Source organism: Lynx rufus, unplaced genomic scaffold, assembly GCF_022079265.1.
Source record: "Lynx rufus isolate CCGP_SWC_20201006 ecotype Redwood Valley unplaced genomic scaffold, mLynRuf1.p SCAF_2, whole genome shotgun sequence".
Classification (NCBI taxonomy): domain Eukaryota; kingdom Metazoa; phylum Chordata; class Mammalia; order Carnivora; family Felidae; genus Lynx; species Lynx rufus.
In genome coordinates this window covers 197,384,462-197,407,348 of record NW_025814834.1, presented here as the reverse complement: position 1 = coordinate 197,407,348, position 22,887 = coordinate 197,384,462, and the positions used below count along the sequence as shown (strand labels likewise).

Sequence of the window (22,887 nt, the reverse complement as noted above, 5' to 3'; positions counted from 1 at the left end):
CTGGTTTATCTTGGCTAATTAATAATCCTAACTGATGCTCTATCAGAGCCGGGCCTGGACCTTATGCACTGCCTCTCCAGTGCCTGGGACCCTAACTGTGACATAGAAGAGGTGCTTTGTAAATACTTGTTGAATGCGTGAATGAGTGAAAAAACAGAACATGGAAGACATGGTTTCCTCCTCAAAGAATTTATTCTCATGCCAGGGACAGCTACTTATGCGTACAGTAGTTAGAATATAATCAGGGGCTAAACTGTAAAAGTTAAAGAAGAGGGCCACGGTGGAGGGCTTCCTGGAAGAGAATGAGGAGGGCTTGAAGAATTGGAGAGGATGAGAGTGGGCTTGCAGTCCACCCCATCATTTGTCCATCCATTCAGCAAACATTTATTCTTTTTTTTTTTATATGAAGTTTATTGACAAATTGGTTTCCATACAACACCCAGTGCTCATCCCAAAAGGTGCCCTCCTCAATACCCATCACCCACCCGCCCCTCCCTCCCACCCCCCATCAACCCTCAGTTTGTTCTCAGTTTTTAACAGTCTCTTATGCTTTGGCTCTCTCCCACTCTAATGTCCTTTTTTTTTTTTTTTTCCTTCCCCTCCCCCATGGGTTCCTGTTAAGTTTCAGCAAACATTTATTCTAATGCATCATGAAAAGTGCTTTGCCAGCAGTGTGGCCAGACGACCATGGTGCTCTTGGGAACCAGTGGAAAGTGCCTCTTTCCATGTGCAGACGATCTAGAACAGCTTCACAGAGGGACGCCCGGTGGCTCAGTGGGTTGAGTGTCTGACTCTTGATTTCGGCTCAGGTCACGAGCTCACCGGTTCATGGGTTTGAGCCCTGCTCAGTGGCAGAGCCTGCTCGGGATTCTCTCTCTGCCCCACTCTCACTCTTGCCCTCTTTCTCTCTCTCAAAATAAATAGAAAACTTCAGAGAGGAAGTGATGTTTGAGCTGAGCTTTGACAAGTGGGTGTTTGCCAGAGACTTAAGACATGGGGAAAAAAGGACTAAAGGTCCTAGGCGGAGGGAACAGCATGTGCAAAGGCCTCGGAAGGGAGATGACCAGGACCAAGATGGCAGCCCACTTTGGCTGGCTGGAGCATAGCTTTCCAGGTAGTTAGACAGGAGGCTGGTGAGGCAGAGATGGACCAGATTATGGTACTCTCTGGACATAAATCCCTTATAAAGACCACAACTCAGCAATCAAAACCTTCAGGATTCTGTCCCCCATCTCTCTCTCCACCCTAAACTCCAGTGCCTTTGCACGTGCTATTCCAGGTGCCTAGAATGACAATGATGGTGATAATAGCAACATAATAACATTTGTTGGGCCCTTAGAATGTGTCTTCACCAACCATCATTTCATTGAACAACGACGTCAACAACAGTGTGGGTTAGTACACTTTTTTAGGAATTTCTTTTTCTTATTAGCACTATACTTTATTGGAACAGTTTTAGATTTATAGAAAAATTGAGAAAGTACTATAGAGTTCCCATATATCCCCCACCCAGTTTTCCCTATTTTTAACATCTTATGTTACTGTGTTTATTATATCTTGTTACAAATACTGATGAATGCTTTTACTGATACATTATTATTAACTAAAATCCATAGTTTATTAAGATTTCCTCAGTTTTTACCTAATGTCTTTTTTTCTGTTCCAAGACCACAGGGTATTTAACTGTATGTCTCTAGGTTCCTCTGGGCTGTAACAGGTTCTCAGGCTCACTTTGTTTTTGATGACCTTGACAGTTTTGAGGAGTATCAGTTAGGCATTTTTTAATTTTATTTTTTAATATTTTTAATTATTTATTTTTTATTTTTTAATGTTTGTTTATTTTCAGGGAGAGAGAGAGACAGAGTATGAGCGGGGGAGGGGCAGAGAGAGAGGGAAACACAGAATCCAAAGCAGGCTCCCGGCTCTGAGCTGTCAGCGCAGAGCCCCATGTGGGGCTCGAACTCACAAACCATGAGATCATGACCTGAGCCGAAGTGGGACGCTTAACCAACTGAGCCACCCAGGCACCCCTGTCAGGCATTTTTTAGGATGTTCTACTACTTGAGTTGGTCTCATGTTTTTTGTCATGACAAGACTGGCGTTATATAGGTTATTGGAAGACCATAGACATAAAGTGTCACTTTTATCATGTCATATCAAGTGACTTGCTGAAAACATGGTTTGTGGCTGTTGGTGTTGGCCTTGATCACCTGGCTATGGTAGTAGCTGTCAGGTTTCCCCAATGTGAAGTTACTCCTTTCACCTCCCTTTCCATACTGTGCACTTTGGAAGGAAGTCACGATTTGCAGCCCACACCTTAGGAGCCTAGGGTTTGCTCCGCTTCCTTGAATGTCCCCATAAATTATTTTGAATTCTTCTGCATGAGAGATCCTTTTCCATTTATTAATTATTATCTCACTGAACTTCTCAGCAATGAGTTGATACTTTTATCGCCCCCATTTTCCTGGACACTGGAAGGTCCTTCCTTCTTCCTCACCTGGTTCACCCTATATCTAATTTCAGAAGACCTCCACCTTGCTGAGGAAGAGTGGCCTCCTCTGTGTCATCTCCACTCCTCCCCTCCCTGCCCCCTCCTTGGGCTTTATAATTCCAACTAATTCCTGCCACATTGTTTAGTGCCCTCCTCTGTGTGGCACTGTGCTTGGGGCTTGGGGCTTGGAAACAAATGGCCTACATAGGCCCGGTCCTCCAGTTGCTCATAGCCTTGACACCCTGTACAAGACTGAACTCCCCATGGGGACAGGAACTTTGTCCAACTTGTTCATGGCTGTGTTTCCAGCCAACCAGCAAAGCGTGGAATGGTAGATCCTCAGTCACTATTCACCCAACTGGGAATGCTTCCAGGAGGACCAGCAAACAACTGGCAGGTGATTGTGTGTGTGTGTGTGTGTGTGTGTGTGTGTGTGTGTGTCCTTCCCTGGGGACTGGGAGCTCCCTGAGGACAGGGCCAGCCTTGATTCCTCTTGGCCTAGAGGCTGGGTGGCTTTGAGTGTCACAGAAGTCTGAGTCAGTGAAAGGACCCAGGGACTGGCCGCCTCCTCAGGTAGAAGTGAAGTTTGGAAGCTGACACAGCCCGGGAGGCCGAATCCGAAGGACTTGGTGACTGATTGGCTGGGGAGGGTGAGGCGGGAGGAGGAGTCACACACAGATGGCTCGAAGGTCTGGAGCTGGGGGACAGCCGGTGCCACCTCTGACAGACTCTGCGAGAAGAGCCGCTGACAGCCTCAGGCGGCCCCACCCCTTGGGGGCTCGGGCCTAGGGCCAGGGAGGGCTGGAACCTAAAGAAGGAGGGGTGGCCCGGCCAGTACAAACTTCTGCCCCCATCCCCATGTCCGCCTCTTAAAAAAAAAAAAAAAATCTTAGCCTGGATTTTGAGCACCGTCGTTGGTTACCAGCCGTGGGGACCCATTCCGGGGGTCCCCTCCGGCCTGCCGTCCGCGCAGGAGACCCCCAGGGGCAGCCTGGCCCCGCCGGGCCCGGGTCCCCAGCCCGCCATCACCCGGGAGGGGGCGGCGAGGCGGCGGCCCGGCCTGGGCGGGACAATGGCCGCGGCCGCCGGGGCCCCGGGAGCCCCCGCGCTGGGGAAGGGGCTGGCCTAGGGCCCGGCGCCGGTGCCCTCCCCGCTCGGCTCTGGCGGGCGGAGGGGGGCGAGGAGTTCCTTTGTGGCTCTGCCTCGGGCGCGGCGCGGGCGGGGGGCGCGGCGCAACTTTGCCAGGCGGCGGCGGCGGCGGCAGCGGCGGCGAGCGCGAGACGAGGCCCCGGGGCCCGAGCGGGGCCCCCAGCGTGCGGCCCGCCCCCGCCCCCCGCCCGGCCCCCTCCCCTCGCGCGCCGTCGCCCGCGCCCGGCGCTGCCCACTCGCGGGAGCCCCCGGGGCCGGACGGGCTGCGCAGCCGGAGAGGCGGGGGCCCGACGCGGCCCCCCCGGAGCCGGGCGCCTGGCGCGGGGGCTCGCCGAGCGCACGGGGGGCCGCGCGGCGCTGCAGACCCAGCCTCCCGCCGCCGCCGCCGCCGCCGCCGCCTCGGCGCTTGCAGAACCCAGAAGTGAACAGCAGGCGACCCGGAAGGTTTGCGCGCGGCTCCGCACCGAGCCGGAGCCCGAGCCGGAGCCCGGAGCCGGAGCCCCAGCCCGGCCCTGCGAGGGCCGCCGGGCGCGGGGCTGCGGCAGCGTCCCGGAGCCGCCGCCAGCACAGCCAGGTCCGTGCGGGCCCGGGGCGCGCGGGGAGCGGGCCCGGCGGCGGCGGGCGCCCGCCCGAGCGCCCGCCCGCGGGAAAGTTGCGCCGAGTTGCGGGCTGGGGCGCGGGCCGGGCGCGGGCGCTGTCAGCGCGGGCCGGGGCGCTCCGAGGGCCCGGGGCCGCCTGCGCCTCGGGCCCGGCCCGGAGCGGCGGCGGCGGCGGCGCGCGGGTAGGAAGTGTCTCCGGCGGCGTGTCTGGGTCTGCTCTCCGAGTGTGTGCGTGTGCGTGTGTGTGTGTGTGTGTGTATGTGTGCGTGTGTGTGTGTGTGTTTTCTTAAGCCGGGCTATTCAAACCTGCTGCAATTCTCCGGTAAACAATGATTCATGGGGCTTAATGCAAATAAACGGATTGCAAACGGCGCGGTTCGCGCACTTTGCAGCCGGCCCGGTGGAGCGGCCAGTGCCGGATTTCTCCCCTTTTTTGCAGATCTGCAGAATATGGCGTCCCTGTCCTGTTTTAAAAATAAGCCAGGCTGCCATTTTTGTTTTTCTTTTGTCTGAAAATTTTAATAAAACTGTCTGAGAATGTGGGAGAGGCGGCTGGAAGCAGAGGGGGCACCCGAAGGGTTGGCTTTTTTTCCTTTTCTTTGGCGAGAGCCGCGAGCCTTTCGGGGAGGTGAGACACAATGCAATTGCACTTTAAAGGAAAAAAAAAAGGAAGCCGCTGGGCGATTTGGGGGGGAGGGCTGGGAATTTAAAGTTAACTCCGAAAGTTTTCTTCTTTTTTTTTTTTTTTAGCTTTTTTTTTTTTTTTTTTTTTTTTTTCGGAAGGCGGTGAAATGCCGCGAAAGGATCTCGCGGCCCATTTCTCCCCCCCTCCCCCCCCCTCCCAGGCAGCCGCCTTTGCAGGATTTTTGGGAAAAAGTTAACTGCCGGTTTCCTCAGAGCTGCGGGGGGCACGTGGAGGGTTGGTGATGGGGACTTGGGGGGACCAGGAAATGTCTTTTTGGAAGAGGCTCTATAAAAATGGCATTGTAAGGAACTATATCCACAGATTTGGCAAATATGGCAATAGGGGCTCTGAATGGGCCCGTGGTTTCCAACTCAGACCCCTGGCATGAGGAAATAATCCTGCTCTCCCCTGTCCTGCCTTGGAGCAGTGTGTGTGGGGATGTGGGGGTGTCTCCTTCATGGGTGGCCAGGGGGCCCCCTTGTAGGCAGGAATCATGCCCCGGGCGCTGGGGTGGCTTCTGGAGCCTCCGGCAGTGTGTTTGGTGTTTGGTGGTTGGCAGTTAGAGAGCCCCTTCTTTGATCTCGTGGGCCTCCTGGCCTCTGGAGGTGGCATCTGGTGACACATACCCCCCGGGGTGGTGGGCTTTTGTCAGGGTTCAGGCTAGGGGGGGCCCCAGTGGGTTTTGTCTGAGGGGAGGGGCAGGAGAGGGCTGGTCGGTGTGTGGGGGGCACTCGTTTGCTAGTCTGAGCCTCTCCCTGGTGGTCCTCCTACCCTTTATTGCTACTTCTGTCCACACTCTGAAGGCACCTCTCTGGGAGGTAGTTTGGACTTGGGCAAAGTTATTGAAGTATCTTGCTGGACAGGTCAGAGCCTGCTGGCTTTGAAGGCTACAGGAGGGTCTGAAGGCCAAGCCCAGGCGCTGTCCAAGGCTCCGGGGCAGGTTGGGCCTGGTCTTTCCCTCTTTGGGAAAGTTTGTTCAGGAAGGACCTTGAGCCTTTTTCTAGCCCCTGTCCCAGCATCTCCAGGAGGGGAGACCTCTCTAGTTCTCAACTCCTGGTTTGTATCCTGTCTCCACATGACAATGTGAGCTCCCTGAGGGCAGAGTCAGGGATTGAAGGTGGGGTGGGATGGGGGGGGGGGCGGGTGGTTAGGGGTTCAGGGCTGCAGAACTTGGCATGCCTGGGCCAGAGGGTCCCAAGCTAGGTGTTTTTCAGATGAAGAAACTGAGGTTCAGAGTGGGGCAGTGACTTGCTCAAAGTCACACTGCCAGTTAGGAGAGCTGAGATAGGGCCCAGATGTCTAGGCTCCCACTTCTGGGCCCTCTCCACTGTTCTCTGTGGAGGCCCTGACTGCTGGAAGAATCATTTTGGACAGAACTGAACTAGAGTAGGACAGCACGTCACCCTTCACTGCCCGCTAACCGACCATGGTAACCCTAGTGTATGAATGGAACTTTACAGTTTGCATAGTGTGGTACATGGTTGTTACCACATCAGGCTCTCCCCGAAACTCACCTGGGTTGAAATTGTCGAGGTGGGGATATTTAACCCCATTTCAAAATTTAGGAAACTGAGGCTTGGAGATGTTAAGCAGTGGTAGATGAGGGCTTAAACAAGCCTCCAGACTCCTTGTCCAGGCCTCTAGGTGGACTTTGGTGCTTGTAGATAGGACTTTCCTCTACCTTCTAGTGTTTGGTCTCTCAAATTCTTCTGCTGACCCAGCGACTGTGTAAAAATCTAGAGGCCCCAACCCTATAGAATGTCAGAGCTGAAAAGGCCCCGAGAGGTCACCTGGGCTCAGAGAGGGGAAGCCAGTGGCTTGAAGTCAGTTTGGGTCCCAGCTAGGACCAGAGCCCTGGTCTCCTGTCTTCCTTCCTTCATGAGACACACAGAGGGAGAGTGAACCACTCTACCCTCTGCTAGGCTCCACTGGGCCCTGGGAAGCAGTGATTGCTGCTGGTGGTGATTGCTGATGGGGTAGCGGGTACTATAATGGCCAACACCTCACCAGAGACGTGGGTTTGTCCAGGGGCTGAGAAATAGGCTGTTTTCAGGCTTGGGGAATGGAGGCAAGATGGCCCCAGATGGAAAGGAAGCTGTGTGTGGGTGAGGTGTGGACTGGGTCTGAAGCTAGCCTGGCCTGTCCTTTCCTGGGCAGATACTTCCTTGCCCTGCCTTTCTGTAAAGCAAAGCCAGCCCTTCCTTCCTTCCTTCCTTCCTTCCTTCCTTCCTTCCTTCCTTCCTTCCTTCCACTACTGTCAGTGTTTATTTGTTCATTGGCTTTCTAGATCATCCCTTTATTCTTTTCATTATCATTTGTGAGTTTAGTGGTTGGCCATTTCGGTAGTCCATCCCTCCATCCTTCCATCCATCCAGTCCCCAGCTTACCCGGCACAGGTTGGATGGCCACGTGAGGTACAAGTACAGTCTTCCCGGGCTCTGAAGCCAATGGGGAAGAGGTATGAGACTTCAGGTACGTGGAACACAGGGCAGTATTCGTGGGTGCCTACATGTGTCACAGGGAAAGTCTTTTGGTGAAGAGGAGGCTTAAAAATATCAATGGTTTTAGTTCCACAGACCATCATGATGGTGGATCCAGGTCCTGGGACCAAGTCCCATTTGTGAATCAGACTTTACAGTTTGCGCAGGGTGGTACATGGCTTGTGTCACTTTGGGCACATTCTTCCCCTTTTTCAATCTCAGTTTCTTCATCTTTAAAATGAGGTACACTGTGAATCTCTTGTGGGTTTGGGGGAGTGATAACAAGAGTGTCTGGGCTGTCTCCAAGCCCTGGCCAGGCTATGTTGTAGGAGCTCAGTGTATGCGACCTGGATGGTAAGGATTGCTGATCACCAACCTCAGCCCCGCCTTGATTTTGAAACCCATCATGATGTCATCAAAATGAGCGAAATGATATGGGGACCCTGAGCACCCTGCCCTGGCTTGTCGTGCCCCTGCTGAAATTCTTCCAGTGTTTCCAGGGCATTTCAAAGAACAAAAATCCAAAGTTCTTTGTGAGCCTACAAGGCCCTTCGTGGTCTGGGCCTGCCTGGAGCCCCTCGGCCCCCCTGCACACCCCCTCCCCAGGCCCACCACCTCCGCCACACCAGCTTCTTTCTGCACCTTGAATTTACAGGTTGTTGGCAGGGCCTTTGCATATCCCCCACCTAGAACCCTCCCAAATGTTTGCACGGCCAGCACCTTCTTGTCTCACAGGTTTCCGCTCAGATGTCACCTCCTCCGAGGGGCTTCCCTGACCGCTTGCTCTGGAATAGCTTCCCACTCTGTCACGTCAGCACCTTTCCACTTTCTCTTGTGGCCCTTATCAGTATCTGAAGCTTTCTCATTTATTCTTTATTTGCACTTCTTGCCTGTCTACACTGCTGAACATGCTTCAGCCCCTCGCAGGCAAGTCGGCAGGTGTTGCCAGCACGGTGTGGCTGGGGCTTTAGTGGAGGTGAAGAAATGCCAGGAGCCCAGGTGTGGCAGTGGCCCTGCGTGTAGAGCAGCGCCTGGGAGATGAAGTGACACTGAGCTCTGTCCTCTTCTCCCCCGGGAGGCTCCGGGCTGTTGTTAGGAAATAACGAGGTGATTAAATCATGGGATCTGAGAATCTCCGTCTCTTCCAGTCTCAGAACCTTTGACACTTGGAGTCTTCGTGTGCTCTGATCTGGGATTTAGAATCTTAGAAAAAGGACTTTCTCTGCCTTACTTATTTAGCAGTGCAGAGTACTTCCTTTGGATCAGGCCACGTTCCAAGAGAGTTTATAAGTGTTAACGTATTAAATTCTCATTGTCGTCACCCCCACTTTACAGATGAGGAAATCGAGGCACAGAGAGACCAGGTAACTTGCCCGAGTCCACAGACAGACCTTGGTGGGGGCATTTCAGGATTTGAACCCAGTACTCTGGGACTCCTTAGAATCCTACAGCTATTGAGGGGAAGCCCAGCCTCACCCGACACTCCCCGCCCCTGCACAGAGCAATAATCCCCCTCCCACATCCTTGACAAAAGGGCCTCTGATCTCAGCTGGAGTGGTGGGGCGCCCCCAGCCTCTTCTTGTCAGACAAATTGTCCTTGCCAGAAAGATTTTCTCTACAAAGTGTAAAGTGCTGTGCTTCCCCTGTGAATAACAACTGGGTGGTGATGTTAGCGTTATGGAGTCCCAGTGCTTTTGACCTTGTGATTTCAAGACTTTGGCAGCCTTTTCTCCCCACTGAGTTGTGAGCTCCTTGAAGGGCAGACAGCTTTGGTGCACGGTGCTGAATGTACAGGCGAGTGAAAGAATGAGTGTGTACAAAGCATGGGTCCCGAGCTCCTCCTGTGCCTGGAGCACTGTGCTAGGCACCTGCCCAGGGTATCGGACAGGCCTGGTGTACTCAGGGAAAGAGGACAGTTCTCTCTCCACGTAGCCCCAAGAAAGTCTACCTCTGATGATGTTTATGTACCCAATTCCTTGAGAATCATTTGAGATCTAAGGTCATGCACTAATTGGAGAGAGGTAGGCCTCACAGATTACCCAGGCAAACCTCACCCTGTCCACTGGGGGAATAAAGCAGGAAGGGAGAGGAGTAGGTAGGGCTTGTCCAAGGCCACACACACCTTACAATGCTTTGCGTGGCACGCTTTCTGCTCCCCAGGTGCCAACAGGCTGCCACAGTATGTGGCTTGGGGTTTAAGGGCAGGAACAGTGCTTGTTGGGGAAGCTGCTCCCTCTTTAGTACCCGTCTCCTTACATCCATAAAGGGGTCACATTCCTGGATGTACAGGCCCCATAAGGGGCCCGGTGCCTCGCCTGGCACTTGGGTGGGATTGAAGAGGTGGGCATGGCTTCCTGGAACCTGCGGCTGGGGCCGGGCTTTGGAGACTGGAGAGGATTTGGGGAGGGGACCAAGTGGTGTCTTCAGTGGATAAGGTGTGTAGGGAACGCCAAGGGATTTGCTTCTGGGGCCCAAAGTGTCCTGCCTTGTCCCTGCTTCATCCATATAGCTATAGGATACAGCTGGGGGAGATGGGCCCCCACCATCTGGGTCCTTCTCTGAGCTTTGGGCAAAGGTTTCGTGCTCCTTGAGGGGACAGACTAGCCATTTCAGGTTCTTTGATGAGGGGGAGGGTACCTGGCTGGGGTGGGCACACCCCCAGATACACTTAAACATGCACATTCATGCATAATCACACTATTAACCATTTCACTAGCATCCCTTTTTTTTTTTTAAGTTTATTTATTTACTTGGAGAGAGGGAGAGGGAGGGGCAGAGAGACGGGGAGAGAGAGAATCCCAACCCAAGCTGGCCCCATGCTTAGTGTGGAGCCTGATGCGGGGTTCGATCTCCCAACCGTGAGGTCACGACCTGAGCCGAAATCAAGAGTCAGACGCTGAACCGACTGAGCCACCCAGACGCCCCTCGCTACCGTTTTTGACGTGTTCCGCCTGCCCGGTTTTGCCAACTTGGGCTGCTCCCCTGCTATTTCAGAAACACCACCAGACATACCCCGAACCGGGCCTGCAGGAGCCAGCAGTTCAGGAGGCTCGTCTGCTGGAGTGCACATCCACACACACGGTACACACACATCACACACACACGTGCACTCCCGCCACTCACAGGGTTACCACCCCCGCCTATACCCTCCCAGGAAACGATGCGTCGCTGCAAGCCTGTCCCTCATGTGCGTTCCCACACCAGCTTCATCATCTGCACACGGGCATACTTGGGCACGTGTGTGTCTTACACGTAGGTGCATCTTGCAGGCACACACTCGTTTCCACCCACGAAGGCGTAGCCTCACATCCTGGGCCTTGCGCATGAGCCCTCAGGTGTACCCTCGCACTGGCGTGTGGACCCATGCCCTGCCTGGATCTGCTCGCGGCGGTGGAGCCGGCAGCTCAGCTTCTCCCCTTGGTTCAGTGGTATTTCTTGAGCATTTACTATATCCCAGGCCGTGTGCTAGATGCTGCTGCAGGTAGAGGTGAGGAGCGTCGATGTGGTCCCTGCCCTCACGGGGGAGACCCACATTATACCAAAGAGCACACGGATGGTGATTGATTACAGATTTTGGCAAATGCTAGGAAGGCAATACTTCTCTGGGAAGCTACGCTTCCCTATAACTTCTTGGTTTTAGGTTTACTGTGGTGTATGTAGGGCAGAGGTGCTTCTGGGAGGGAGTGCTGAAGTGTTCCAGGTAAAGGGCATTCTGGCCAGAGAATGGCCTGGGCAAAGACCATGAAGTGGGAAATCAAGGAACATGGAGAAGGTGATGGCCCCAAGACCATCACCTTGGGGGTGACGTAAAGGGAGGGTGTAAAGGGCAAGGGCAAGGTGGGCCTGGTGTGGCAGGGCCTGTAGTAGGTTTTCCTCGGCCTGTTTGCCCCTCTCCAGGTGTCTAGCCTGGGCCCTCCCCACCCTTCTCTGACCAGCCAATCCTCTGCTGACTTGCCCTGCTTAGGGCCCACTCTCTTTGCCGGCCTCTACCCCAGGCCTGTGCTTTGTCTGACCTGCCCCACAGGCTGCCTGCCCCCCCCTCCCCACCCCCCCCCACCCCCCCCCCCGGGGATCCTGAGGCATAGCATGAGAACAGGCTGTGACCACCTGCCAGGGCTTCCCAGCCTGGGACCTCTAGGACCCGTCTAGAAAGCTCCTGGGGACCAGGCCAGAGCCTGGGGGGTTCAGCATTCGGCTCTCCCGTTTGGAGTTAATCCCAGACTTGGCTCTCCAGCAGTCGGCGGAGCAGCCCCTGGGGGTCCTAAAAGCCTGCCTGAGCTGCTGTACTCCCCCCACCGCAGCCCAGTTCACCTCCTTGGTTGGTCAGATTTCCATGTGGGTCTTTGGAATGTTGGGAAGGGCTCCCTTACGCCTTAGAGAACCTAACAGAACAACAATAGCTAAGGCTTACAGAGCCCTTACTGCACCAAGGCACCATTCTCAAGACTGGGTACCTACGAACTCCAAATGACAGCGACAGCCCTGTGGACATACCATTGTCATCCTTAGTTTGGTAACAATCTCAAGGCCCCGAGCTGGGGTTTTGACCCGGGCTGTTTCGTACAGAAACTGCTTTTAGCCCCTGAGTTGCCATTTGTCCCTCAGAGGATCCAGGAACCCAGGCTGTGATTTCGTTGAAACTCTGTTTTATAAAGGTCACACAGCAAGCTGGCGGCAGTGGGTTCAAGCTCCCTCTGCCCTCATCAGCTGTGTGACTGGGCCGGAGCCCCATTCTTGACTCCAAACAAGGAAGAGATTGGGGTAGAAGCCAGGAGGGCGGGGCCCTCAGGGGATGGGAGAAGGGACATGGGGTCGGGGCCTGTTGGGTGCCCGGGGTGTGTGTTTTCTAAGAAGTCATTTAGTTGTTCGTCTATGTTCTTAGCATCTTTCTGAATGTGTGTTGTGTTTCGAAATGCTCACAGCATCTACTTCACAGGGTCGTTCGGAGCCTGAGAGAAATGCTTGTCAACTGTCTGACAGTGCCTGGCATGGAACACGGGCTCAGTTACTTCTTCTTCTTGTCATTTCACGCCGGCAGAAGGAGTTCCGTGTGGGGATGGGAGCTGGGAGTCCCCAGGGGAGATGGAAGCAGAGAAGGGCATGTATTCTAAGCCAGCAGAAGGGTAACTAACCTCAGGAGCTCACAGCTACGCCGGGGACTGGGTGGACAAGGAACCAGGCAATTCTAGCTTAGTGGGATCAGTGCTGTGGTGGAGGAGGCCAGGAGACTGTGGGAGCTCAGGGGAGAGGCTGCAGATACAGCCGGGCGGTGAGCAGGAAGGCTTCCCCAGGGCCATGACACTTGAGCTGACTGGTGGTTGATGGGAACCTGGCAGGGCTCCAGCTGGGTGATGGCCCCAGATGGAAGGACACAGGCTGTGCAAAGGCACGGTGGCATGAAAGAGAACCTCAGGTTCTCTTGCCTGAGAAGGGGAACCTGGCCCATTCTGTAAATGAGGGCACCGAGGCTCCCAGACAGCGTAACTGCCCTGGGTATCTCTGGGTGGCTGGTACTGGAGAGCGGGTGGGGCAGGGCGTGGGAGGGACTGCGAGGGGAAGGGCAGCGTCCCAGCTACCACTGACCAGGGCACAGATAGCAGCCCCTCTCTCTGCGGATCGGTCCCTCCCTCAGTGAAAACTGCCCTTCCAGCCCTGCGGGGCTGCGGAAACCCAGCCTAATTGGATCCAGGACCCTCGGGAGCCTCGGTCCCCACAGGAAGTTCCCAGGCACGAGCTCCCTAGGCTGGCCTGGCTCTTGGAGGCAGGGTGGGGCCCAGCAGCTGGGGCTCAGCACTCTGGGCTGCATGGAGTGGGGACACATGGAGGGCAGAGGGGTCATGAGAGGCCAACTTGGAGTGCGTGGGGGTCTCAAGCTGGGAAGATGGCAAACTTCAGCTTCTCTCTCCTCGACCATCTCCTGCTTGTCCCTCCCAGGCCATCCTTCTGGCCCCATAATAACCTGTCCACTGAAAACCCCGACCATGGCCTTCCCCTGCTCAGAGACATTCCATGGCTCCCCATGGCCTTTTATCCAAGCACTTCAGCCTGGAACCGTAGCCCTTTATGAACAGCCCCAGACACCTTTCCCTTCTTCCTCTGCAAATTCCTGCACCATACCCACGCCAGACCAAACGTGATGCTTTGTGCATTCCTGCCTCTGGGCCTTTGCATGTGTACTTCTTACTCCTTGGCCTGCCCTTCCCTGGCTTCTCTTGACCTCTCTGCTTTCCTCCTTTAGTAAGTGCCACCTTCATGAGATCTTCGTGCATCCCTCAATGGGATGAACACATCTTTCCAGGAGCGCCCCCACCCCATAGCTCACCTGAGCCCCAGCATCAGCTTATTGCCACTCTGGGGCAGGGAGCAGGTTTCAGAACGCTTAGCTACCCTGGGAAGCTAGCCAGCTTTCCATGTCTTTGCGCACACCGCCCCTCTGCTCGGAATGCTCTTCCTCTACCCTCTGGCTCTCTTGGCAAAGCCCTCCATCTTCAAAGCCCACGTGGACAGACCCCTCCTCTCTCAGGCACAGCCCTTCTCTCTTAGTGAAAGTTTATTGAGCACCTAGCATGAACTAGGCACCTGAGCACTTACTGTGTGGCCAGCACTTGGCTCTGGGGCTGCATTGGCGGCCCTGTCCTTTCGAGTCACGACTGGAGGGAGTTTCCAGAGGCTTGATAGAGAGATGGCAGAGAATGCAGGGGGGCTGTGGGTATGGATAACAGGGCAATCTGCTTTCTGCTAGGGAGAGTTTGAAAGTGACCTTTAGCTGAGACCTGAAAGAAGAGCCAGGTGAGCTGTGGGGCCAAGTTGGGGTGTGGGGTTGTAACTAAGAACCAGACCCAAGCTCTGATCTCAGGGAGCTCACAGCTACGCCGGGGACTGGGTGGACAAGGAACCAGGCAATTCTAGCTTAGTGGGATCAGTGCTGTGGTGGAGGAGGCCCAGGAGACTGTGGGAGCTCAGGGGAGAGGCTGCAAATAGAGCTGGGGGGGGGTGCTGGTGAGCAGGAAGGCTTCCCTAGGGCTGTGACGCCTGAGCTGACTGGTGGTTGATGGGCACCTGGCAGGGCTTTCGCTGGATGATGGAAGGACACAGGCTGTGCAAAGGCACGGTGGCATGAAAGAGCAACTTGTTTTGGGGGAACTGCAGGTGGTGTTGTGGGGCTGGAAGGAGGGAGGCCATGGGGATGTACCTGTTGGGATGCATATGGCCTGCAGAGCCTCACTGGCAAAGGCCTCTGTGCTGGGGATTTTGAACCATACCTCAGAAGTGATGGGAACCCGAGAGAGATTTCAAGCAGGAGTGAGTGACCTGGGCAGGCTTTGGCCTGGGCCTCCCCTCCGAAGCCTCCACGCAGGACGGGGAGCCCCTTCCTGACTCTGTGTTCCTGACTGGGGTCTGGGGTGTGGCTGGAGGCTCACTGTGGGACCTTGAGCAAGCCCCTGGCCCTCTCCTAGCCCTTCTCTCCTCCTGGGTAAACCCGCAGGGCCTGAGGCCAGAATCCTAATGGAGCTGTGGGCAGGGGTTGGGCTGTGTTGCTTAGCCTAAGCTTGCTGAACCTATAGTTTCATTAATATTCCTTTAAAAAAGTCACGTAACTACCCTGCAGAAAAGTCAGAATAGGGAAATGAGGTAAGTCCAAACCTGCCATTTCTGCTCTTACCCCAAGCCGGAAGCACTGTCACTGTTAGCATTCTGGCTTTTCCTTCCCTCCTGTCAGTACCTGGTTTTTATATGGATATCATTGCTCCGTCCGTCCGTACAATTTAGAAAATCTGCTCCCCTACCCCATCCCCCTGACAAATGTATCACGAGTGCTGCATGAGTGCAGTGGGGTTCCAGTCCTTTCTAACACATCCAGTGTTAGGGTGGAAAGCGTGGGCTTTGGAGCCTGACTTTCTGGGTTCAAACCATACACGCTTGACTTTGGGCAAGTTACCTAATCTCTCGGTGCCTCAGTTCCTTGTAAGGTTGATATGAGAGTTAAATGAGTCATTACAATGCCGGTAAACGCTGGCCGTTATTAATGGTTGTAGACTATGTCACTGTGTAACATGATTTACAGAGCCATCCTCCCATTGTTTAAAATTTTGGCTGTTTTCAGTTTTTCAATATGGTAAAAAAAAAAAAAAAAAAAAAAAAACCAACCCACTGAAGCAAACAGCTTTGTACATAAACCTTTGTCTATATTTGGGTTATTTTCTAGGGACAGATGACCAAGAATGGGATCACTAGGCCAGGAAGTCTGAACATTTTTTTGAGCTCTTGTCACGTTATTGCCAGACTGTTTTTAGAAATGTTCCAATTTGCACTCCCACCAATAATGCATAGAAGTGCCAATTTCATCATACCCTCACCAGCATAGCGTATTATCATTTTCTTATTTCTCTTTGCTATTTTAAGAGGTGAACCTCATTTCATTTTCACTGCCAGGGAAGCAGAACTATTCTCTGTTTATTAGCTGTTAACATCCTTTTTGGTCTGCTAGCCTTTACAGAGCACACATAGCCCCTTCTCAGACCAATTAGGAAGATAGGGCTTAGATATAGGAAACAGGGAACAGAGTAACAATGGGGACAATTTAGTGCCAGGGTAGGGGAGGGGACTTCCCTCTATCTAGGCCATAACACTCAGTTGCCTCCACATTGAACATCCATTCATTCATTCATTCAAACACTTATCAGGTACTCTTAGGGCTTAAAAGGTAAATTACTCAGCCATGATTCTGCCCTGACAGAGAGCATGTCCAACAGCAGAGATGGACAAGAACACAGACAGAAAATACAGGGATGTGTGCTCTGATGATAGATGTGTAGGGCACAAAGGGAACAGAGGAGAGGCTCCAACACAGCCCAGGAGGTGATAGAGGTAGAGCAGTTTTGGAAGGCTTTCAGGAGGAAGTGGTCCATAAGCTGGAGCTTGAGGATAATCTGGAGTTAGCTAGTGAAGTGGGGAGGTCAGACGGTTCCAGGGAGAGGGGGCAGCCTGACTGATGGTGAGGAAGTAAGAAGGGAAGTGGAGCACTAGGGGATCTCTGTCTGGCTGGGCAGAGTATAAGGTGGCCATTGAGGCCACAGAGTCAGCAGGGACCAGACATACAAGGCCCCAGGAATCCAGACCTTGTCTGGAGGGAAGTAGGGAGCTATGGAAGGTTCTGAGGAGGTGAATATTGTGATTCGCTTTTGTCTTTTAGAAATCTCACAGTGACTGCAGAAGGAGAGTGGAATGGGGGGTGTGGGTAGAGGTGGGGAAACCAGTGAAGGGATTCTTGCAATAGCCGAAGAGCCTGGACCCGGGCAGAGAAGGTGCTGGAGACCTTCTTTCCCTACCCTGCAGAATCCTAAAAGCAGCCTCACAGTGCACAGCGAATGTTACCTCTGCTGGGCAGCCCTTGCTGACATCCACCGCTGCCAATCAGGTCATGCCTTCCTGGAGGACGGGGCGGTGCAGGGCCTGGCATGCAGTGGTCAGTTGAGTGCCTACCACCAGCTGACCCTGATCCCACCCCTGCCCCTCCGTGCCTCCAGACCTCTATCTCTTCCCCCTCTGCCTTGAGCTGCCAACAGTTTTCTGTCTTTTCTTTGAGAATAAATTTATTGTTTTCATTATAAAAGCAACTGAACGGCATTACGGAGAATCTGGAAATCAGAGAAACAAAGACAAAAACCAGATCAGCTCCAGCCACCTCTCCCAGCCCTCCCTCTGGGTGTGGTTCCCTGCAGCTTGCTTTTTCTGACGCAGGTTTTTATTTTTGCCTCCTTGTAATCATAGTGTCCGGACCATTTTGGGTCCTGCTCTCTCCCATTTGCTTTGTTGGGAGCTCGTTCCTCTGTGGCCATGGGGTCTGGGCAGATCTCAGTTTTTGATGCCTGTGGGAGGGTTTGGGGATGGGGGTGGGACAGGGTTGTTTAACCGCACCCTGCTGTCCTGCAGTGGGCAAGGCTAGTCACATGCCACCCTGGGCTGCCTGTCTGCATTGTGTCTGTTTGTCTATACCTGGACCACCCCAGCCACCTGGTGTACCCCTTCTTCAGTGCCCCTTTATGGAGCTTACAAGGCTGGCCTCAGGGGCCACCTTCCTGGGAAACGGTCGTGGACAGATCTGGTTTTAAATCTAGACTTGGCTCTGCGACCTCAGGCAAGTTACTTAACCTCTCTGGACTTCAGTTTCCTCATCTGTATCATGGGTCTATTGCCCCAGTAAAATAATGGCTGTAAAAATGCCCTGACACAGTTCCTGGCCCACTGTAAGTGCTCAAGAAAAGGTAGTCAATATTATTGTGTTTTTTCATTCTACAAAGAGTTTCTGAGACCACTCTGGGCTAGGTGCTGGAATGGCAAAGATGAATGAGCACTAGTTATACCTGTGAAGAGCTTGTGGTCTGGCAGGGAAGTCACCCAGGGAAACAGATAAGCATACCAATCGGCTCTGGAGTGCTGGACCAGACCTGGGTGGTGTCCTAACTCCATTACTTGCTAGCTGTGTGACTTCGGGGAGGTTGGTCAACCTCTCTGAGCTGCAGTTTCCTCTTCTGTTAAATGCACATCTCACAGGATCATTGGGAAGATTCAGTGCCATGATGCATATGACACACTCAGCATAGTGCCTGGCACGTAGTAGGTGTTGAAATCAATAGTAGCTGCCATTTTATTATTATTGTTATTGTTATTGTTATTCCCATATACAAGGTGCTGTTGGGAACACAGAGGAAGTGACTGACTGGGGGTTCAGGGAAAGCTCCGTAGAAGAGGGAACACTTGAGCTGGGTCTTGAAGGATGAGTAGAAGTTCACCAAGTGGGAAAGGACACTCTAGGTAAGGAACCTGTGACTCCAGGTTGAAATCTGTCAATGAGGGGTTTGTTCTTTGCGGGGGGATTAAGGAATTGTGTTCATCCCAACTTCAAGTGCCCTCACTGCCTCCCCCTGGATCTCCCCTGGGGGCCGTGTGCACTCCCCTTCCTGTAACAGCACCCACCTGTCTTGGCAGCTGTGGGTTCCTGCTCTGTGTCCCCATCTGTCCATGTGTGGGACCACAGGTCTGTGTCTGTCACGTGTGTCCGAGTTTGGTGCTGTCTGCATGTTCCTGTGACCATGTTCGTCTGCGTGGGTGTCTGGAGGGCCTCCTGGGCCACATGGTGGGGGGCGACCCGCATGCTTCCTTGGCCTCCCGCTCCAACCAAATAGCCAGGCCTCCTCGGTCACTCTCCTCCCTGGCCCGGCTCGGCCCATGCCTTTCACTTCCATTCCATTCTCCAGGGGCCTCCCGACGGGTGTCCTCCTGCTGCCCCTCTCCTGGCCTCTCCAGTCCCTTCCGCACGCAGCAGTCAGACGGGTCTCTCTAGACCACAGATTCTGCCCCATCACCCACTGCTTCGAGTCCAGACTCCAGACCTAGGATTCAGGAATCGACCTTCTAGGTCAGGTCCTGGCTGCTGCTCCAGCCTCCTCCCCCCTCTCCCAGTCCTCGCTGGACCGCTCAGCTCTCCTCACACAGCGCTCTTGCTTCTCACCTCTGGGGGTGTGCTCAGGCTGCTGCTTCTGCCGGGAATGCTCCCCACTCCTTTGTTGCCTGGCTAACTCCCACTTATCCTTTAAGACCCAAAGCAGGCATCACCTCCACTGGGAAGTCCTCCCTGATCCTTTTTTCCATCCTGGGTCAGGTCCCTGGCTCTGGGCTGCTCATCCCTTACTTGAGGGGCAGGAGCAAGTGCTTTGCCCAAGATCACACAGCCGGTGAGTTGGAGCCGAGATTTGAATCCAGGTACATTGGGCTCTAAACAAAGCAGGCTGTTCCATGGTCCAGGTGAGGTGATCATAGCTAGGACTCGGGGAGAGGAGTGGGTGGATTTGAGGGAGAATTTGGAAATGCAGTCCCGTGGATGCGGCTTGTGGTGGATCTGAGCTGGGAGGGGAGGGCAGGGATGTGTTGGGGACCCGTGTGTGTCTGTGGCAGGAGCATCTGGGCGGTCGGGGATGGCTACAGGGGGTACATGTCCTAGGGGAAGACCAAGTCTATCAGCCCATGAGACAGCAAAAGGGAGGTAGTTGGAAGGTGGGCCCGGAGCTCCAGAGGCAGGCTTGGTCTGGGGGTGCAGACTTGGGGCTTGGCTGGGTTTTCAAATCCTAGAGTGGATGGGCCACCCAGGGACGAGGTGGGCGGGAGAGAAAAGCCTGGCCTGTGGGTGGGAGCTGTGAGAGACGCTGAGATGAGGAGCCCAGGGTCACAGCACACAGAGCTTCACAGAGGGCTGAGGCAGCGTGAGGCCATGAAAGGTCAGCCTGGACCACGTGAAGGTCCTCGGTGGCATGTAGCTGGTCTCAGGTGAGAGTTCTCTTTGGTAGACGCTTGAGGGGTCACATGTCTGCTTCCTCCACTTAGCTTGGGGCTCCCGGATGGCAGGACTCTCCCGTTTGCCTCAGGATCCCCAGCTCTGGTCCCGGTGTGGCCCAGAGAACGTATCGAGAACAAATGGATGGACAGATGGATGGATAGATGGGCCGGCTGCCATCAGGATGCTGTTTACAGAAGCAGCTCTAGGTGTTTCATTCACCCACCCATCCAACTTTCTTCACCTTTTAGAGCCAGAAAAATGAAATGACAGTGTGCTTGGCCCGCTGTAAGGGTCAGGGCTCGGTGTTTCACGGCTCACAGCACAGTCTGGGCTTCTCTCTGGGGCTTGAAGCCCAGTGTGCACGTCCTGTCCGACCACCAGCAGTGTCTCTTCTGCCTGTCCCCACGGGAATGCTCAGCCGCAGCCCACCTGGCCCCTCTGCCCCTGCCCCCATCTCCTCTCCCCTGCCCCTGCCCTCAGGCTGCGCCCTCTGACCTCAGGCCCCTTAGCTCTGTCGCTTCCCCAGCCCAGCACACTCCCTTGATGCCTTCTCCCCACCAGCATCCCAGCCCAGCCCCTCAGTGGGCATTCCGTACCCCCACTACCTCCCCTCTCCAGCTCTCTTTTTGGTGCCTGAAGGTGGCTGCTCATGGACCCGAACCTGCCTTGAACTTTCAGACCTCCATGCCTCTGCTCAAGCTGTGGCCCCTGCTGGGAATGCCTTTCTGCTGTCCACCTATTGTAAACACACACCTGACCAGTCTTTCTCCTGCTTAAAACCCCTCCCTTAAGACAAGGTCTGAGCGCCTTAGCCCAGCCCTAGCCACCCTCCCCACTTGCCTCTTGCGACGGCTTGCCAGGTCACGTAGGTCCCAGAGGTGGATACCCACCTCACAGGCTTTCTGGGAGGCTCACACGAGATACTCCTGAAGTGCTCCTAGCAGTGTTCCTGACACTCAGTAGGAGCTCAGCAAATGCCACCCCCCCCCCCCGCCTGCCTTCCCTGCATCTGACACACACTAGGTATACACCAGGGCAAGGGTCACAGACTGAATCACTAAATTACTTAAGACCAGCCAGAGGAGGATGAGGAGAAATTAGGAAGAGACTGCGAGGATCAGATTAAGTGGCCCAGGTCAGACCCCTCCCTTCTGTGGGCCTGTGCCAAGCCAGGGCGAGGGGCCATCCCTGCCTGGCCAGGAGCCAGACAAGTAGCAGAGAGGATGCTCTATTCCAGCCATGGGACCCTAGGCCAGCCACCTTCTTCCCCATACCTCCCTAGCCAGGGAGGGGCTTTGGGAAGCCTGAACTTGGCATTGAGCTGAAGAGAAGGAGGAAATGCCAAGGAACAGCTGGTGTGGTAGGCAGAGCCCTGGGCCGGGGTGGGGCAGGGCAGGAATGAGGCAGAGCAGCCTGCTTCACCCCATTTCACAGATGAGGAGGACTGAGGCTCTGAGAGCCAGTGCCCAACCTGGCGGTGCAGTGCTGCCTCCGTCCTTGTGGCCTGGAGCAAAGTGCTTCCCTCTGTGAAATGGGGATGAGACTATTCCCTGCTTCCTTGGGCTCTGAGGAGAAGGCCTGTGGGTACAGAAGAGCTTTGTCAACCGTCGAACTGTATGTGGCTGTCTTGAGTTCTGATTATTATTCCTTCATGTATTCATTCCGTCATACAACTCCTGTTGTTGGTCACCTCTAGGCCTGGCTGCTGGGGATGCTGAGATGAGTGAGACAGGTGTATCCAGTTCTCGGCTCCCCTTCCCCTGCCCCAGCCTGGAGCCTCCTCTCCCAGGCTCTTCAGCTCAGTTCCCTTCACGTTTTCCCTGGTGGACAACAGCTGGGAGGGACAGCTTCTGGATGTGTGGGTGCCTGCCCCCGGGCTGTGCCCATTGTGTCCTAAGACAGGGCATATTCACAAGCCTGCAGTCAGGATGCCTTGTCTTTCCCTTGAACAGCTAAGGGACTAATCAGCTGGACTTTGGAGTCAGGCAGATTAGAGGGGGAATCTCAGCTCTACTTACTTGCTGTGTGACCTTGACTAAGTCACTCCACCTCTCTGAACTTTGTTTCAGTTGTAAGATGGGGATGATGAGAGTACCTGCCTTTCAGTGTCAGTGGGCCTGGCACAGGATAGACACTTGGTAAATGGCAGCCTCCTCACTGTTACTGTGTTGAGGTCTTTCTGAGAAAGGGATCTGGAACAGTCAGGGAGAACTCCAGGCAGGAAGTGCGTCTTGTTCTGGGCTGTGAGGGAAGGGGCAGCTTGGTGTCTGCGGATAGAGGGAGCAGGAGGGCCCTTAGAGGGCAGGGTCCGACCCAGCCACCCCAGAGGAGGGTACTATGACCTTCAGCCTGGCCAGGCTCAGACCCTACCCAGCCCCCAGCCTGGGAGTGAAAGGGCAAAGGTTGTTCTCTGTAGGCCACTTGCATATGAGTATTTGCTCAACCAAGGACTGGGGGGTTGCAAAGCGAACTCCCCAGAGGAAAGGGCTTGAGCAAATCCACTTTCTAGTTTGACTCTGGTACCCTAGCCTGTGGTCTTGGACAGGTCCCTTCCCCTCTCTCCAAGCCTCAGTTTCTTCACCTATAAAATGGGGTAATAATACCTCCTGTGCCTATTTCTCGAGTAAAGATTACAAGGATAATTTAAGTAAAAGATCTTTCTTAAAGTGTTGAGATTAGATTGTATTGAGAATTTTCTCCTAAACCCCTCTGCCTGCCATTCTAGTAGGGGCTCCTCAGGCTTCTAAGACCAGGAGATGAGGTGGAAGGCATTTCGTTTTGGCCTTGACGGTCAGTCATTTAAACAGCAATACCAGTAGGTATTTAGTTAGCAATTACTGTAGGAGCAAGATAAATAAGAGAATTTTGATAGGGAGTAAGGCCTAATGGAAAACTCCGTTCAGCACGGTCCCTGTAAGTCACTTCTTGACTTACTCTAGGGTTGCAGGAAGACTTGAACCCTCTGGAAGAGTAAAATAGCTCTGAAGGCCCATCCTTCACACTGCTCTGGGTGAAAGGCCTAATTGCACAGCCTGCCAAGGAAATTGCCAGAAGTGAGGGGCACCAGATAGGCTGTCACATACTTCTACTGAAGAGCCCCCAACTGCCCTAGCCGCCAGCCTCCTCAAACCCCTCCTTAAGCACAGTGT

The 22,887-nt window shown here is 54.2% G+C and overlaps 1 protein-coding gene across 1 annotated transcript in view; it reads left to right on the top strand.

Annotated features, from left to right (window-relative positions):
- The first annotated feature begins 4,116 nt into the window (after positions 1-4,116).
- Positions 4,117-22,887, top strand: part of ZNF362 (zinc finger protein 362) — a 39,774-nt gene continuing 21,003 nt past the window's right edge. Inside the window, exons 1-2 of the mRNA XM_047084252.1 lie at positions 4,117-4,214; positions 18,094-18,219. Coding sequence (XP_046940208.1) covers positions 18,182-18,219 — 38 coding nt within the window. The 5' untranslated portion in view covers positions 4,117-4,214; positions 18,094-18,181. The remainder of the gene's footprint in view (positions 4,215-18,093; positions 18,220-22,887) is intronic.